General features: G+C 41.4%; 1 protein-coding gene across 1 annotated transcript in view; it reads right to left on the reverse strand.

Annotated features, from left to right (window-relative positions):
- The window catches only part of LOC308102274 (neural cell adhesion molecule 2-like), a 172,685-nt gene that overhangs the window by 84,848 nt on the left and 69,333 nt on the right, over window positions 1–18,504 (reverse strand). The window contains exons 5-6 of the mRNA XM_080451910.1: window positions 10,771–10,888; window positions 2,527–2,696 (exon numbers count right to left, since the gene is read on the reverse strand). Of these exons, the coding sequence (XP_080308036.1) occupies window positions 2,527–2,696; window positions 10,771–10,888 (288 nt within the window). The remainder of the gene's footprint in view (window positions 1–2,526; window positions 2,697–10,770; window positions 10,889–18,504) is intronic.

Consider the following 18,504-nt stretch of genomic DNA (forward strand, 5'->3'; position numbering starts at 1 on the left):
CAAAGAGGGGGGGGGGGGGGTATTCATGAAAAGTGAAGAGAAGTGTGAAGAGGTCAGATCTCATGTCTGCAATTGGTCCTCACTAATGATCATTATAATATGTAAATCTTTTTCCAACTCGGTCTGTGTCGTAGAGGAGAGCTGTGGACAGCTCAGAAACCTGGCTACCAGTGACATCATCGAAGGGGATTCCAAGCTTGAATTCCAGACTTTTACTTGTAACAGAGTACAAGGAGAGGAGCAGGGACGCGAAGGCGTGTGGTGCAGGTTATGTTACCACACATTGCAGTATTGATACTTTTACTTAAGTAAAACATTTGAGTACTTTTTCCACCACTGCTCCCCGCACGGCTTCCCTCCCCCGAACACGGGCCAAATTGTGTTCATACTAACAGTAGGACGCTCGACAAGGCCGGACGCCACGGTGGATTCGAATCGCCAGGCTCCGCGGCGGTGGGCAGGTACGTTACCGCTATAGCGCCACCCGGGCGCCCTCATCCCTCCTGTTTCAAAGTATCTACCAGCGGGGGGGGGGAGGGTGTGGGCTGACATGTGCTACTTTCAGGAAGTCATTTCAGGCCGCTGTGCGTTAGCAACAAGACTGAGGGCAGAAGCACTGAGGTGTGACTGCATGTTCACTCTGTTGGAACCGACACGCACACACGCACGCGTGCGCACACACACACACACACACACACACACACACACACACACACACACTCAATATGAAGCAACAAGTCTCACACAAATCACCAGGCCTCAGCACAGAGGCAGATATAAATGTGCATGTGTAAGCAGCAGACAAGCCCACTCTCTCTCTCACACGCACGCACGCACGCACGCACGCACGCACGCACGCACGCACGCACGCACGCACGCACGCACGCGCGCGCACGCACGCACGCACGCACGCACGCACGCACGCACGCACGCACGCACGCACACGCATGCATGCACTCACGCACTGCATGCACTCACACACTGCATGCACTCACAGAGGTAAGCAAGCACATCAGACACCTCCGCTAGCTAACAGTGGCTGTGCTGTCAGGGGAAATAAAACTAACTTACAACTGTGTTCCACCCGCTGTCCACCGCGAGGCAAAAAAACGTTACCGTCTTCATTTAAATACATTTTGAAGAGCAAGCGCTTCTTGCATTCTTCAAAGGATGTTGATGACTGGAGCAAAAAATCTGCAATGTTTCGGTGCGAGGGTAGGGCTGCACAATTAACTGAAAATTGTCAAACATCGTGATTTTAGAATTCACAGTTATGTTTGCATATAATGGTGAATTAATTCAAACATCTTATTGTTGATCTACCATGACCTTATCTCCTCACCGTTACAGAAGGATTATCAGCCTCTGTAGCAGACGGAAACGTGAAATAAAACACATTATATATAGAGCTTAAACCTTTAGCTTTGACAGAAAATTACCCACCAGTGGGGAATGGCTGCCTTAGACAGACAGTGGTGGACAGATACTGTACCCCTGTACCACCTGATCACTGTCTTTCGAAAAAAAAAAATAGGAGGAAACAAAAAATAAAGGGGTATTTACTCGCGACCCATACAAATTGGTCCGCGACCTCGACCCACATATGGGTCCCAACCCACTGTTTGGGAAAAAGTGCTCTAGCGCACCACTCCGACTTTTGTTCCGTTAATAGACCTAGTATGTTGTAAGTTGTTTCTGATATGTACTCCATGTCTTGATGATGAATTGAATACAATGGACCACAATGTGAACAGTCCCCCGCGGGGCCATTATGTGTCATCCTTTTAGCACAATGGCTTTTGTAACTGTACTGCTGTAGTGTCTCTAAACTTGCTATTCATTCATTCATTCATTCATTCATTCATTCATTCATTCATTCAATCAATCCCTTTTGCAACCTAGATGCTCAAGGGTGGCAACTTACAGTACAGTTTGTTTCAGAGAGGATTAGAATACTCAGCGATCTCATTGATTCACAGGGTTGGGTGTAGGCCTGACCTCAATTATTCTAATAGTCAACTAATCGATTAAAAATAAAGTTTTCCCAAAAAGTTTTTATTTCTTTATTTTGTATTATTCGACTGAGAGATTGGCCTAATTTGTTATATTAATTAACTAATAGTTTGCCAAAAATAGGATACACATCATGATTTATTGGGAGAAACCAAGCAAGTATAATGTTAAATCAGACATTAAGCACCCCTACAGCCCAAATGGAATGTTCCTCTATTGCATAACATCATTTTTGCATGATTCGACTGAGAGACTGGCAGTCGAATCAGACTGATTCCACTGCCAATCTCTCAGTCGAATCATGCAAAAAAAAAAAAAAAAAAACCTAATAATATATATAATATCTATCTATCTTTTTTTGCATTAGTCGACTATTAGTCGACTATAGGCAACATTTGGCCAATCAGATTCGACTATAGAAATCATTAGTCGGGGACAGGCCTGGTTGGGTGTGTTTGATTTCCAACCATGTCCTGTCTCTTTGACCCATGTTGACCGTTAGGCTCGGCTTACCAAACACCTTGAGGAGGATCTCTCGTTCCTGGGAGCCGGCCTTGTTGGTGGCCCTGCAGGAGTACGTTCCTCCGTCGTCTTGTCTGATGTTGTGGATGGTCAGCGTGCTCCGCCCGTCCTCCAGATGGCTGAACACATACTGCTCCAACTGCTGCAGCTGCTGCCCCCTCCTGGACAACGTGAGAAAGACAGGAAACAAGTTGAATTATTAGTACAATTATAGAATGACAGAGGGACGGACGGACGGACGGACGGACGGACGGACGGACGGACTGACTGACTGGACAGGACAGGACAATGGAGGGACACATGGAAGTCTGTACAAAGAGGATGAGCAGACCAGCATGTAGCTGATGTTAAATGGAACAAGGCTTGTTGTATATACTGTAGTCAATGATTTGACGGAGCTGTGTCAACAATGCAGCTGTGACACCAGCACGTGACAACAGAAAACTGTGACCCGTCAAACATAGGGGTAGTTCTATTCATGGACAACACGTTAAAAGTGACTTTCACCTCAATCTGTAAAGACTTGTGAAACCACACAGCAGGAAATTACCTGTTTGTCAGATATGGATAGAAATCCTCCATTTAAAAGCTGACAGCCTATGTTTTATCATCACAGGTCATTGTTTAAGTTCAGTTGCGGAGTGATTCTAAAGTGATCATCACAAGGCCAAAGCTTCAGAACAGCTTCAGGAAAGTGGATGGATGACTGTCCAGAGCTGATTTTACCTGAACCACACGTTCACCTGCATTGAGTTCTGACAGTGTGAGATGTAAAATACATGAACCTGCATTGTGTTCATTCATATTCACCTGTTTACTAGGCTGTGTGTTTTCCACTTCCTGTCGATTTCATTGGATATCATTGGTCATCTGACCAGATTCATTGGATTTCATTGGATCAAATCGACAGGAAGTGGAAAACACACAGCCTAGGAAACAGGTGAATAGACTAAATGTATCACACATTTACCTATTGAGTTCTTATGAGACTTAATGTAACATTAACCTACCTTGAGTTCTTTCTTATTATATGAGATCAACTTTAGAGACCTTCGTCACTTTCGGGTGGAAGGTCCAAAACCATTCCTTTTTAGCCGATCTACAAGCTCACAGCTTGAGCTTGTAGATCTACTATTTTCACGTAAGCATAAAAAGTTTGTTGGATCTGGGATTTCAAATGCAAATTATAAGCTGTGTTCATGTCAACAAATAACGCACGCACACGCACACGCACGCACGCACGCACGCACGCACGCACGCACACACACACACACACACACACACACACACACACACACGGCAAAGCACAGGAGGTGGATGTGGCAATAACTTTTAACGAGTCAGGGAGGAAATGAAGAAAGTGCTCTTTGGAAACCAATGTCATTCCACTGACTGACTGACTGACTGACTGACTGGACAATCTCCCCATGCACTGTTTACACCACACATCACAAGAAACTAGCACAATAAATGGTGCTCTGATTGTCTACAGCCAGGGTGATTGGGTTTGTGCAGTCTGTGAATTCCAATTTCCTCAGTAACTGGTGTGTGTGTGTGTGTGTGTGTGTGTGTGTGTGTGTGTGTGTGTGTGTGTGTGTGTGTGTGTGTGTGTGTGTGGGTTGATGTTGATGTTGATGTTGAATTGAACATTATGAATTAACCACTACACCCAATGGGCTCTCATTCATATGTTCACATTGTCAATTTTCAGTTGCAAGCCGCCAAGCCTCCCTCGCTCACCTCACGCTTGAAACCCACCACCAGGCACGAACGCAGATTTTCTTCCGCTCCACGCTAACGAATGCAGCTGTTGTCACTGGCCGCACATGGACGCTCCACTCGCTCACGTTAAGATGTTTTTTTTTCCCCGCCCCGGGCAAACAAACGTGCCTTTTCCCGCGCGCATTCTCATTGAAACGCATTGACCAGACGTCCTGCTGTGGCCCTTTATTGGTGGGTTCCCAGCATCATGCACGGCCCATTTGTGGGCCGTGATGACTATACTTATACTCGACTATACTTTCGGCCATTATTTGTTTTCTTCAAAACACATTGTGGCGGGGGAGGGGGGGGGCTGGGGGCGGGATCTAGGTGCCGTCTGTGGGTGGGGTGACAGGTCTGGCTCTGCCAGCTCACAGGCGCACCTGCATTGTAACTTAATTAACACATTAAGACCTGGAACGCATCTGCCATTTTCTTTATTTTACCTAAAAAAGCATTATTTTACACTTTGGCTATTATCAGATATACCTCATAGCGCGGCGGTGCCGTGCTATGAGCTTGTAGATCTGCTATTTTTGAGAAATTGTGAACATTTGTGCAAATCTTTGAATATATATATATTTTTAAAGCAAACATTTGTAACTCAAATCTTTGCTTCTGGGGGGGTCCCTGGAACAAAATATTTTGAGATGGGGGTCCGCGGCCAAATACATATAATTATGGGGGTCCTTGACACGAAAAATATTGAGCACCACTAATATAGAAACATAGGGTTTTTCAGAATACTGTTGGGATTTAGGAGACGATGTAGAATCGGCTTCAGGTCTTAATGGGTCAAGTGGAATGGCAGGCTGTTGATAGGAAACCTAAATGTGTTTGTGCTTTCTGATGCAGCGAGGCTTGGTCCAGAGTGAGGGCCAAACACACACACAAGTCCACATTCTCTGGCTTTTACTCCAATGTGGCAGTGTTACTCAGTGACTGCTTATTTTCCATGTTACTGGATCTTTGTTAAGGTCACTCAGTGACTCATAATTACTTTATTGTTTCGGCTCCTGATGATGACCATTTGTTTGATGTATTTCTCTCTGGGCTGGAAAAAACTACCTACTTAAGGAAGCTGCCCTGTGATGTGTCCTTCCTTTGCCTATAGGGTGGTGACTAGTTGGTGACGCACATGTTTTGCTACTACTCCCACAGAGTTGGTCCAAAACTCACACAAATCGGTTGTCTAAACCAGTGGTTCTCAAACTTTTTCATGTCAAGGACCCCCAAATTGACACGCATTAGCCCGCGGACCCCCATTTGAAAAGATATGCCATAGGGACCCCCATAAGAGAAGACTTTTACGGCTCTAGCAGTGATTCTCAACCTTTTTAATTTCAAGGACCCCCAGTTTGACATGCATTAGGCTACGGACCCCCATTTAATGGCATTTCTATATCTGGGACCCCAATTATTTTGTAAAATCGATCTTAATTTAACTCAGAGAGTGTACAAATGGAACCAAATGGACCCATTAGGTCTCTCAGAGTTATAGACCCATAAGGGTCCATTTGGTTCCTATAACTATCCATCATTTAGCTGGGGACCCCCTGGAACTCCCTCAAGGACCCTTGGGGGTCCCCGGACCCCACTTTGAGAACCAATGGTCTACGCATTATCTCTGGAGTCATGTGATCAAGATGTATATCAGTGTTCAGTTTGTTGACTAAGACTAAAAGACTAAACAATTTCCGAAGACTAAAATAGCACTAAAACTAAATGGTGTTTTTTTGATTGAATATTGATTGAATATTTTATTAGGCAAAAATGTAAAACAGCACAGTTACATTTAAAATACTTTGTCTAACAGGTCCGTTCATAAAAGTCCTTGCGGACTTGTTTCCAATGAGGGCCTTGGTATTCAATTCATAGGCATATATAGTGGCACCACAGTTCAAATATATATGAAATGTCAGTGTTATTCAAAATACTTAAGACTAAAGGTCCTTACACACCGGATATGCGGATATACGCAAAATTCTGACTCGTTCCGCATAATTAAAAGACGCTTTTTCGCTTCGCGAAACTGATGTGGACGCTTGCATTGACTTTATAAGGTTTAAAAAAAGAATGTATTTATTCGCATGAAGAATTCGCCCCGGTGTGTAAGGACCTTAAGACTGAATCAGAATTTGCTTGAAAAGAAGAGCACACTTTTCTAGTCGCATAACAGTTCCTCTTCACCAGAAATATCCTAGCAATAATGAAAAGGCTACGTCAAATTCAACAGAACGCATTTCTCACTTTGATTGGCTTTTGTAATTACCAAAGCCAATTACGACTCCGTTTTTCCTGCAAGAGTGGAATTATAATACACAAAAAAAAGGTGACAAACGAACAAAGGCAGCCAAAACCAATAACAGCCTCCATTATTGGCACAGCCTCATTTGGTATTACTTTTAAAATGGCACAGCCTTGGCATTTCTTTTTTTTTTAAAGTGCACACAATAGAAGTCAATGCATTCTGTGCATTTTTAAAGACACTCTGACATTTTGGAGTCACTGAGAGATAACAAGACATTGTTATTTATTCACATTGTTAAACCATTAGCATTTCCCTGTTTGTGAAAGGATGGGATAAAACGCCCATTTCAAGCTGTGGTGTAAACAAAGTCCTTGACCTTTTCATGTCAAGGACCCCCAAAATAACATGTATTTAGCCACAGACACGCGTCTAAAATATGTTGTGCCAGCCAGGGACCCCCATACAAGATGTGTGTTGTTAAAGAGTTTAAAATATATTCCACATATTCTACGAATTGTTTGAAAATAGCCAGTGGTGGAAAGTAACTAAGTACATTTACTTAAGTACTGTACTTAAGTACAATTTTGAGGTATTTATACTTTACTTGCGTATTTCCAATTTCCAATACTTTTACTTCTACTCCACTACATCTCAGAGGCAAATATTGTACTTTTACTCCACTACATTTACTTGAAAACTTTAGTTACTAGTTACTTTTCAGATATAAACTATGATATAATGAAACATACATTAACCATTTTAGCCCTATTTTATACATAGGCTATTTGAAAATAGCCGATCTACAAGCTCACAACGCGTCGCGATGCGACGCGTTGTGAGCTTGTAGATCTGCTATTTTCAAATATTTAGTACTTTTACTCTTGGTACTTTAAGTACATTTTGATGCCAATACTTTTTTACTTTTACTCAAGTACATTTTTAATTCTGGACTTTTACTTGTAACAGAGTATTTTTATATTGCAGTATTGGTACTTTTACTTAAGTAAAGAATTTGAGTACTTTTTCCACCACTGAAAATAGCAGACTTACAAGCTCCCAGCGCGTCGCGACGCTATTTAAAATTAGCCCATGTATATAGGTTTAAAGGGATTAAAGTGATTTTGATGATATATTAACAAATTCTGCTAGGGGCCTCCCGGGACCCCCTCAAGGACCCACGAGGGTCCCCGGACCCCACTCTGAGAACTATCGGTCAGTGTAAACAAAGTTGCTCACAGCTGTCAAGAGGCGTCTGCAGAGAGCCATTACTCTGCACCGAGTGATGCAAGAAGGGCTTTTTACTTCAATCAATGGCTCTCATTCATATTTGCACATTGTCAATGTTCTGTTGCAGGCCCGCCTCGCTCCCCTCAAGGCTAGTGACACAGCGTGAGCATACTAAACACTGTTGTTCAATACGATGACAGCACTGTGTTCTCTGCGTGTCTGCTGTGCTAAAGACCTTTCTGAGTTTTTTTTATAAATAATTTCTTCTCCAATGTAATTGTATTCTGTTATTTTTATTTTAACTTTTTTTTATTCATGCAAAAGGTCCCTGCATTTATTTTTGCACACTCTTAATAATAAACTCCGTCTTAATGTGTTATCCTATTAAGACCAGGAAACGCATCTGTGTCATCTTCAGATTTCTTTGGCTATTAAAAAATAGCAGATATACAAGCTCACAGTGCGGCACCAAGTTCTTTTTTTTTTTTCAATCAAGAACTTTTTTTAAAATCTTTGAATATATATATATTATTAAAGCGAAAATTTGCAACTCAGATCTTTGCCTCTGGGGGTCCCTGCAACAAAATATTTTTTACATTTTTTTCAAAAAACTGTTTCTAAGCTGATTTAGAAAACATTTTTAGAATCGGCCTCAGGTCTTAAAGGGTTAATGTGTTAATAGTCTGTGTATAAACCGCTTTGAATCGCCTTGTTGTTGATATTTGCTACGGTATATAAATACAATTGTCTTGTCCCCATCTTCTGTGTCACGCATCCGGGGGAGTGTGGTGCCCAGCGTCGAGTCGGTTGGATAGGCGGTTTGTCCAGGGGCGGACTCACACATGTCCGACAGGCGTCCGACAGCCACACGTCTCCCCCCATCCACTTCCATTTTATGGAAGACAGAGGCTGAAACTGGGCGGAGCGTCCACTGAATGGATGGGGATGGGGAGACGGACGGCTGTCGTCCATGTGTGAGTCCGCCCCAGAACCGCCGGTCTGGCCGATACGCCCATACTGTACAAAGGCATACAGGGAGAAGTGCCGGCTTAATGGAAGGGCTTTAGGGGGGGGGGGGGGGGGGGCACCAAACAGCGGGGAGAAAGTGAAAGAAGACTGAACTATTGAAATTTACAAGCAAAGACTGCTACTATCAGGGTTAATAGTTTATTAAAAGTTTTATATATAAAAAAAATCTATTACACCAAAGGATAGGACTTCATAGAAGTCTGATGTGTCACAAAATCCTAATTGAACTTCTGAAATTCTAACTTGTTTTGATGTAAGTTGCATCACAGTGTCTAGTTTTCATCTGCAAACTGTCACTTCTTGGTACAGTTCTCATCAATGAAATTAACAGTGACAAACATGATGCACACACAAACAGCAAGGCACACAAGGACACGCAAGACTCAAATGAAAGCTCAAAATTAGTTTTTAGCTTGTGGAACAACTATTTTAGCTGGGGAGGGGTTACCAAACCTTTCAGTCTGAGACCCAATTGTTTTCAATCTATTGAACTACATTTTGTGTTGAAAATTCCTGAAATGCTTAAAAAAATTATAATCAAAATAATCAATAATAATAATAATAAATCAAAATAATTGTCAATAATAATTAAAAAGAAACTGCTATAAAACGTAACACATTACAACAAAGATCCTTGATAGTATTGACGTGATATAGCTCATTCCACACTTTGGCAATAGTACAAAATGGTAGACGAAATGGTCTCCTAAGTGGGTGCGCCATGGTCAGATCGTCCTATGATCAGCGTTGCTAGATCTCCTGACACAAATCATTTGAAATCATATATTTTCAGGGATATTAATCACATGAAGGAAAAAAAATGGCATATAAGCTTTTTTACACTGAGATTAGATCAGCAAAAATGACTTGACATTGTAATCAGCTAACAGTAAAGAATGCTGTCTGAAGACCATTTTAATGTCCAAATGTTTGGCCTCTGCTTTGGCCAACTTATTGATAGTTAGGAACCAAATGGACCCTTACAGCTCTGTAACTTTGAGAGTTATAGGGGTCCGTGGCTTAATCCATTAATTTTTGTCTCAAACGCTGAGGAAGATCAACAGATCGAAACAGGTCATTAACACTCGCGTGTCTAAGAAGTCAGCCTGACCGATTTTGAGATTTTCGATTATCTTTGCTCATGAAGCTCTCAGGACTTTTCCTAAATATTGAAGGCAAATGACACTCTTTTCCCCCCCATCTGAAACGTTTTCTAGATATGAAATGAGGCACCATTATACCATTCCTGACGTTGATTTTCCGCTAAATTGACCGCTCTCACCCTTTCTCCCACCGGCATAAGGTCTTCACACCTCCAGATCACCTGGAGTTGCGTCATTGTTCAAGTTAATGGGATAATTTGTCAGCTCGGAACCTTGCAAAGCGAACTCCGTTCAACTCTCCCCTCCAAATTGAAAATAACTCCAACCCGAACCCATAAACGGTAAACGTAACCTCTAAATGTTGTATTTCGTCTGAGAAATGTGCGCCACCGCTGCTGCAAACAGCCCAAAGTGCGTGCGTGCTCGTGTGGCTCAAAACAAAGCACAGCACGTAAAGGTGCTAAAGGCTATAGGTCTGTGGCGGTGATGCGTCACATATCTTAACCTATGGGTTTTGGAACCTAAGTAGCAAACAGCTGTTTCATACCTGCTCTTCAATGAGATATGCGTCTAGGCACATGGAGAGTCTCTGGCTTCAGACAGCAGGGATACATTTTACTTTGAAAAGTTAATCTGTGTAACGTGAGTAAATGTTTACGATCAGAAATGCTACCGGTGATTTCTTTTTCTTGTTCAGAAGTAAAAGCGACTGAACTGTGGCCGTATTTAACGACGTGGATTGCTTGCCACTTGCAGGTTTCTGGGAATATTTTCCTCCCACACACACATTCAGAGTTATATGTTCGATTTAGTTTTCTGCCGTCTAGGCCAAATGAAGCGTGGTAGTACACCTGTGAGACCTACCTGTGCCATGTGACCTCAGGTTCAGGGGATCCCGATGTGATGCAGGTGAAGGTGACAGACTCCTGGTAGTCGGCGGTGGCGTTGAAGGACGGCTGGAACACTGACAGAACCGGTGGCACTGGAAGAGGAAGAGGACAGAACACAAATCGTTAAAGGTTTACAATTTCGTCGCTGTGGGGCAGAAGCATTGCAACTCTGTGGCAGTTTGCCACTGACACTGCATAACCACATCACACCTACGGTTACCAACTACCTGCGATTCAAATATAAAAAATACATAATGCTGAATAGTTTTTGCATGTTATATTAAGCACTTGAACCCCAGCATCCAATGCAGGACTAAACAGCACCTAACCCATTAAGACCTGAAGCCGATTCTACATGTCTCCTAAATCCGTATTCTGAACAAATACAGTATTCTGAAAAATTTATGTTTCTATATCAGTGGTGCTCAATCTTTTTCATGTTAAGGGCCCCCAAAATGTTATGTATTTGGCCGTGCGACATGGCAGATATTTTTGGATTTATTGCTGAAAGGAGGAGAACGTCTATGCATAATAGCCTTGGTGAAGCTCAGCACAGCTCCACAACACTGGTGGTCACTCCGGTAGGCTGCACTCTTGATTTTATGTTTATACCAATCTTCCTAGCAGGTGGGTTTAAATCGTCGGTAACGCAAACATAATCTTACTTTTCTCAGAGGGTAATCCTGTAACGTAACGGAATACTTTTTAATGGCAGTAATCCTGAAAGTAGCGTCACCCAACACTGCACACGACAGAGATTTGTGGAATTTACGATTTAAATATTTAAAGGAATCTAGATGAATTTAGCACGATTTGTAATGGGGAGTTGTGGAGTTGTGAATTGATCCAAGGATTCCAAGGGGTGTTATACCACGTATGGGTCAAGAGGTATAGGGCATAGCGGTGGCGGCCATTTTCTGGTTCCACTTCAAAATACTCAATGCATTTTTCCCATTGACATTTCCAAAAATATTTATATCAATTATTTCAAGCCTAGAATCAAGCCATCCAGGTTCCTGAATCATGACCATAAAACGTTTGATTATGTGAAAAAAGATATGTGAAAACGGCAAAACAAAGGGTATTTATTAAATATAGTATATCATATAATTAAATATAAAATGTTTAAAAAATCACAGAAAAAAAAATGTATGGTGATGATTCACCAGGACCCTGGATGGCTTGATTCTAGGCTTAAATGAATTGATATAAATATTTTTGGAGATGTCAATGGGAAAAATGCATTGACTATTTTGAAGTGGAACCAGAAAATGGCCGCCACTGCTATGCCCTATATGCTAAATCGTAAGGCGGGCTTCCATAGTGCCACCATGAGGCCAATTTGAAAGATGTAGAGTGGAGTGTCTTCCTTGGCCTACTGAGGGTGTGCATGCACCCTTTAACACTGATCGTTCCAGCGGTATCCAAGATGAGCTGTACGCAGACAGACACGCACGCACACACGCACGCACACGCACAGAGAGAGTGTGTGTGTGTGTGTGTGTGTCGTTTTAGAAAATCAATTACACCAAAGGATCGGACTTCATAGAAGTCTGATGTGTTAGGGGTGAAATAGTTATCTATATGCTGTCACAAAATCCTAATTGAACTTGTGTATGAGTTCTAACTCTGTGTGTTGTTTTGATGTAAGTTGCATCGCAGTGTCTAGTTTTCATCTGCAAACTGTCACTTTAAAAAGGCTTGATTCATGTTTCCTGTTGCAATTCTCATCAATGAAATTAACAGTGACAGACATGCACACACAAACAGAAGGGTACACACAAGCAAGCACACGGGCATGAGTGTGCATGTGCACACACGCACAAATGCAGAGGGAAACACAAGAATGAGATGAACGAGACACGCACGCACACACATAATGAAAGAACGAACGAAAGAATGAACGAAAGAATGAACGAAAGAATGAACGAACGAAAGAACGAAAGAAACAGGAGGCGATGTCTTTTTTTTTCTGTTAAATTCAACCCAAACCAAGTCAGGAGGTTATCAGCTGTTTATTTTGGTCCAACACCATAGACCAGTGGTTCTCAACCAGTGGTCCGGGGACCACCAGTGGTCCTTGGGGGGTTACCAGGGGGTCCCCAGCAAAATTAGTTAACATAGCGTCACAATCATTTTAACCACTTAGCTTTGGCTATTGAAAAATAGCAGATCTACAAGCTCATAGCCGAGCTATGAGCTTGTATATCTGCTATTTTTGAAAAAACATGAAAATGTGTGTATTTTTGAATATTTATCCTTAAAGCGAACATTTTTAACTCAAATATTTGCTTTTGGGGGTCCCTGGCACAGAATATTTTCAGATGGGGGTCCGTGGCCAAATGTATATCAATTTAGGGGTCCTTGGCATGAAAAAGGTTGAAAACCACTGCCATAGACTTATCCGGGCCTTGATCCATACTCACTCAATGGTCTACATCTTCCTCTTTTAATGAAATAGAAAGAACCATTCATCTCATGTTCTGCTATGGATGGAATAGAGTGAGGCACTTCCCAAAATGAATTGAATTGAATTGAATTGAATGAATTAGCACAGGTATGGAGTTCCGTGTCAGGCATGCCCAAATATGAGTCCAGGCCAGTCTTTATAGATTTTTTTTTGTTGTACCCATCTTTCTGCGTCCCTTTTATGCCCTATCTCTGCCTGTGTCTGTCTGTTGTCTGTGCCCCTTTTATGCTCATATATGGAGATCCCTGATGTCATCAGTATATGGGTTGGCTCGGCGGTTCTGGACAACCACCCACCGTCTCGGCGCCGGGCACGGCTCGGGTCGTTTGGCGACGCGCGTTTGAAGTCGGTCAATCAGACGGTTCTCGAGATATGTATAACTGCTGAAGGACACATGGACAGAGATTTTGTGAATATATTAACATTGGATTGTTTATGGATCAAATCATAACCAAGTAAGTGATAAAAAAAAAATATATGTATATAAATACGTGTTAAATAGCTCTATATTGGCCATAGTTCATCACTGCTATAGTTGTTCAGTAACGGGAGTCTCCCTATCTCTCGAGCTCTTTAGTCAACAGAAAAGGCATTTTAAGGTCAGGATAACAATTTCATCCAATCAGGAGAGAAAATGTATCGAGAGTGTAGGATAAACGGGTGAAATTGGAAGTGAATAACACATCTACAGCAGCTCAAACAGACTGTCGGGAGCAGATGATGATGTAGAATTATCATGGGAGGAAGTGACTAATGCAGTGAATAAATCTGGCACTGGTTCTATAGAAGAGGCGTTTCTCGGTGTAAGAAACGGTTCAGGGTTGTCCGGCGATGAGCCAAACAGAACTTGGCAGTGTGTGTAATATCTATCTAGTTGACCGATCATTAAGCCTTTTCATTAAGGAGAAAACCTATATGGATATTATGCCTTCAATATGCTCAGTGCATCACGATGAACAATAGCTGTGTTGGATTCAAGCATTTAACCGTTGCCACATGTGGGCAGTGGTACTCACATATTTGACTTAAGTAAAAGTAGCAATACCACAATATGAAAATACTCTGTTACAAGTAAAAGGCCTGTGCTGAAAATGTTGCTTGAGTAAAAGTACAAAAGTATTGGCATCAAAATATACCAAAAGTACCAAAAGTAAAAGTACTAAAATGTTTGAAAATGGCCGTCTGCCGGCGGGCAGAAGAACCTCTGAAATCATGCTCATGTTACGGGCAAACTTCTGACAAATTAATACCAAAACGCTCGCCCCAAAACGCAGTCGCCACTGGGCAAATCTGGCGACCTCGGAACGGTCGCCAAACTATGCCTAAACCTAACCTTAAAAGTAACCTCAGTAAACTATGCCTAAACCTAACCTTAAACGTAACCTCAGTAAACTATGCCTAAACCTAATCTTATTCCTAAACGTAACCTCAGTAAAACAGTGCCAAAACCTAACCTTATTCCTAAACGTAACCTCAGTAAAACTATGCCTAACCCTAAACCTATTTCTAACCTTATCCTCAGCAAAACAAATACAAGAATACAAGAACCGCTGGGGGCGAGCGGTCCGCGGAAGAGATGGGGGCGAGCATGTTTTGGGGCGAGCCTTCTGGTTACCCAAACAAATCAGTCAGCTCCATATATGGGCACAAAAGGGGGCATGCCCATATATGGGCATATACTGATGACATCAGGGATCTCCATATACGGCCATAAAAGGGACAAAGAGTGACAGATACAGAGATCTCCATATATTGGCATATCAGCATGCCCATATATTGATGACATCAGGCATATATGGGCAATAAAGGGACAAGGACTGTCAGATCGGAGGTGCAACGTAGGTGTGAGGACATCGGTTTGCAGTGCACGGTAGGGAGACCGGGGACAAAAGTAACAGGGGGCAAAAGTAACACACTCAATAATTCTAATTAGAAATAAGCTAGAGGGGTGAGACTTCTTGTGCACATGCTTAGGAGGGTCCTCCCTCTGCCTATGGAAGGATAGAATGATCATTTCATCTCAGCAAAAGTTTTCAACAAAAAACTGATTTTGAGGTGTAAACGTAATTTTTTTAGTGTACAGTATTTTCCTTCTGCTGTCTAAAGATAAGATGTCAGCTAATGCAAACTTAGTTAAATTGTATCTCTATGTTATTGGTCACAAATTAACGTCAGCAGCCTATGCTAGTATAGGTGTTTCTAGCTAGAATATGGGATTTTATCATGGTTGCCCCATCGGGGGCAATTGTAACAAAGTGACCGGGGTCAATTGTAACAATGTGTTTTCATTGCAAGCAGATTTTTTGTCTGGGATTACATACTTTTATGTTAATAAATGAACATATTTCACTAAATGTCACTACATTTCAAAGTAAAACATACATTTAAATAAAAAATAGACTAAAAAAACTAAATTGAAAAATAAAATTATTCGAATAAAAATACAAAATAATTGTAATTATGTATATAAAACATTCGTAAGTAAAAATGTTAAATTATACAAAATACATATTACAGTGATGTGCTTTTATTTGAGAAAAAGTATGTTAATAAGACTTATTTTTACAGTGTTACAATTGCCCCCAACCACTGTTACAACTGCCCCCGTCACGGGGGCAATTGTAACACTGTGACTCATTGCATTCAAATTAATATTTTAGTCTTGTCCTTATTAGTGAAAGCTTAAAAATTGTATTATTAATTAGGGCACATACATATGTTTCTTATAGCAAAAAATTACTAGAATATTTCAAGTAGTCTGTGAATTATGAAGGCAAATACAAAAAGTGTTACTTTTGTCCCCGGTCTCCCCCTACATCACACAAATGTGCTGGAGGAGAAACACTCATTTGGACTGATAGAAACCTATAGTCATAAGGAGCCAGTGGACATCATACAATTAACTACTAATAGGCTTAAATGAGGTGAAGATTTTCTTTCATCACTAATGATCTTAACTGTTCAAATCCATTACGGAGTTGGTGTGTGAAGGCCTTACTACGTTCTATAACTACAAGATAGTTTCAAACTAGATATACACTAGGGATGTAGATGTAGTCTGCTCATGCTAAGCTTGTATAGTCAGTGGTCAAATGTTTTACTTAAGTAAAAGTATCAATACTGCAATGTCGAAGTACTTTCTTACAAGTAAAAGTCTGGAATTAAAAAAAAATCTTGAGTAAAAGTACAAAAGTATTGGTATCAAAAAGTACTTAAAGTATCAAAAGTAAAAGTACCAAAATGTTTGAAAATAGCAGATCTACAAGCTCACAACGCGTCGCATTGTGAGCTTGTAGATCGGCTATTTTCAAATAGCCTAGGTATAAAATAGGGCTAAAGTGGTTAATGTATGTTTTATAATGTAATAATTTATATCTGCAAACTAGTACCTAAAGTTTTCAAATAATTGTAGTGGAGTAAAAGTACAATATTTGCCTCTGAGATGTATAGTGGAGTAGAAGTAAAAGTATAGAAAATTGTATACTCCAGTAAAGTGAAAGTACCTCAAAATTGTACTTACGTACAGTACTTGAGTAAATGTACTTAGTTACTTTACACCACTGTGTGTGCGCAGGGCCATCGGTTGCTTGGAGCGGGTACTCACTCTCCTAGAGGCTCAGGCGTGTCTTACGAGGCTCAAACACAGGACTGTGTTGTGAACCCAGAAGAGCGCTTACAAAAAATTATAACTTGGTTGAACTCAACCGTCTCAATGTTTTTATAACAAATAATTGGTCTATAAAACAAATACAAATATAATGGATGTGTTCTTTTAATTTGATTAAAAGTATTGATCGTATAGCCGAAGTAATGTGGCCGCCCAGCTTTCATTGCCGGGGTCAGTTGTTCATCTAGCATGTTGATGACTTTATACGACTTTCTTTTGGTGACTTCTGAATGAAAATCACACAGACTAAATGAAATGCCACTTACTGAATTTACAATACAGCGATAAAGCACACAAACAGCAGTCCCTTCTCAAGATGTATTAAAAGGATCTGTAAAATTACATGAGATGAATGGTTCGTTCTATTTAATTAAAAGAAGCAAATAACTCTAGACCATTGAGTGTAGAGGAGGGTCATGGCCCAGATCAGTCTATGTCGTTGGACCAACATTAACAGTTGATAACCCCCCCACCACCACCATTCTATGATTTATTAAAGGTTAGTGAAAACACAAGAAAATCGCCGGCAGTGGCTTGGCAAATTATGCTTTATTTCTGGCAGTCAAAGAGTTAAAAGGGTGATGAAACCCTCGGGAGACAGATTTTCTAGTTGGTTTTCCGGTTCAGGTTCAAAACTACAGCAGGGTAAAAATAAATAAAAGCAAATGAGGCTGACCTTATAGTAGGCTACACAGTGACGCAAGCAACACAGCTGCAGCAAATCAAATCATTAAGGGGTGTTGTTAGATTTAGGGGTGTCAATACCGTCTATGCTTGCACATTGGCAGATAATTGGCACAGACCCCATGGCTCTGGGCACACCTAAACCGTTATTATATGGTATTAGCTGCAGCCGCGTGGCGGCTGTCTTCCATGCGTGACAGACGCACACAACTAAATATTATTCCTCAGGGACACTCAGGGATCAACATGACAATCCCTATGGTAGAGTGGAGTGCGTTTAACCCCTTCAATCCGGGAAAACGTTTGTGTCATTTTTAGATGTTAGCTATATGAGAGTGTGTGTGTGTGTGTGTGTGTGTCTGTGTGTGTGTGTGTGTGTGTGTGTGTGTGTGTGTGTGTGTGTGTGTCTGTCTGTCTGTCTGTCTGTCTGTCTGTCTGTCTGTCTGTCTGTCTGTCTGTCTGTCTGTCTGTCTGTCTGTCTGTCTGTCTGTCTGTCTGTCTGTCTGTCTGTCTGTCTGTCTGTCTGTCTGTCTGTGTGTGTGTGTGTGTGTGTGTGTGTGTCTGTGTGTGTCTGTCTGTCTGTCTGTCTGTCTGTCTGTCTGTCTGTCTGTCTGTCTGTCTGTCTGTCTGTCTGTCTGTCTGTCTGTCTGTCTGTCTGTCTGTCTGTCTGTCTGTCTGTGTGTGTGTGTGTGTGTGTGTGTGTGTGTGTGTGTGTGTGTGTGTGTGTGTGTGTGTGTGTGTGTGTGTGTGTGTGTGTGTGTGTGAGCTTCTAGATCTTTAAAAAAAAAAAAGGTGAACATTCGTGCAAATCTTATATATTAGCTTTTTTAAAGGGAACATTATTAACTCAAATCTTTGCTTCTGGAACAAAATGTTTTGATATGGGG

This window comes from Gymnoscopelus braueri (genome assembly GCF_963280865.1).
Source record: "Gymnoscopelus braueri genome assembly, chromosome: 15".
NCBI lineage: Eukaryota > Metazoa > Chordata > Actinopteri > Myctophiformes > Myctophidae > Gymnoscopelus > Gymnoscopelus braueri.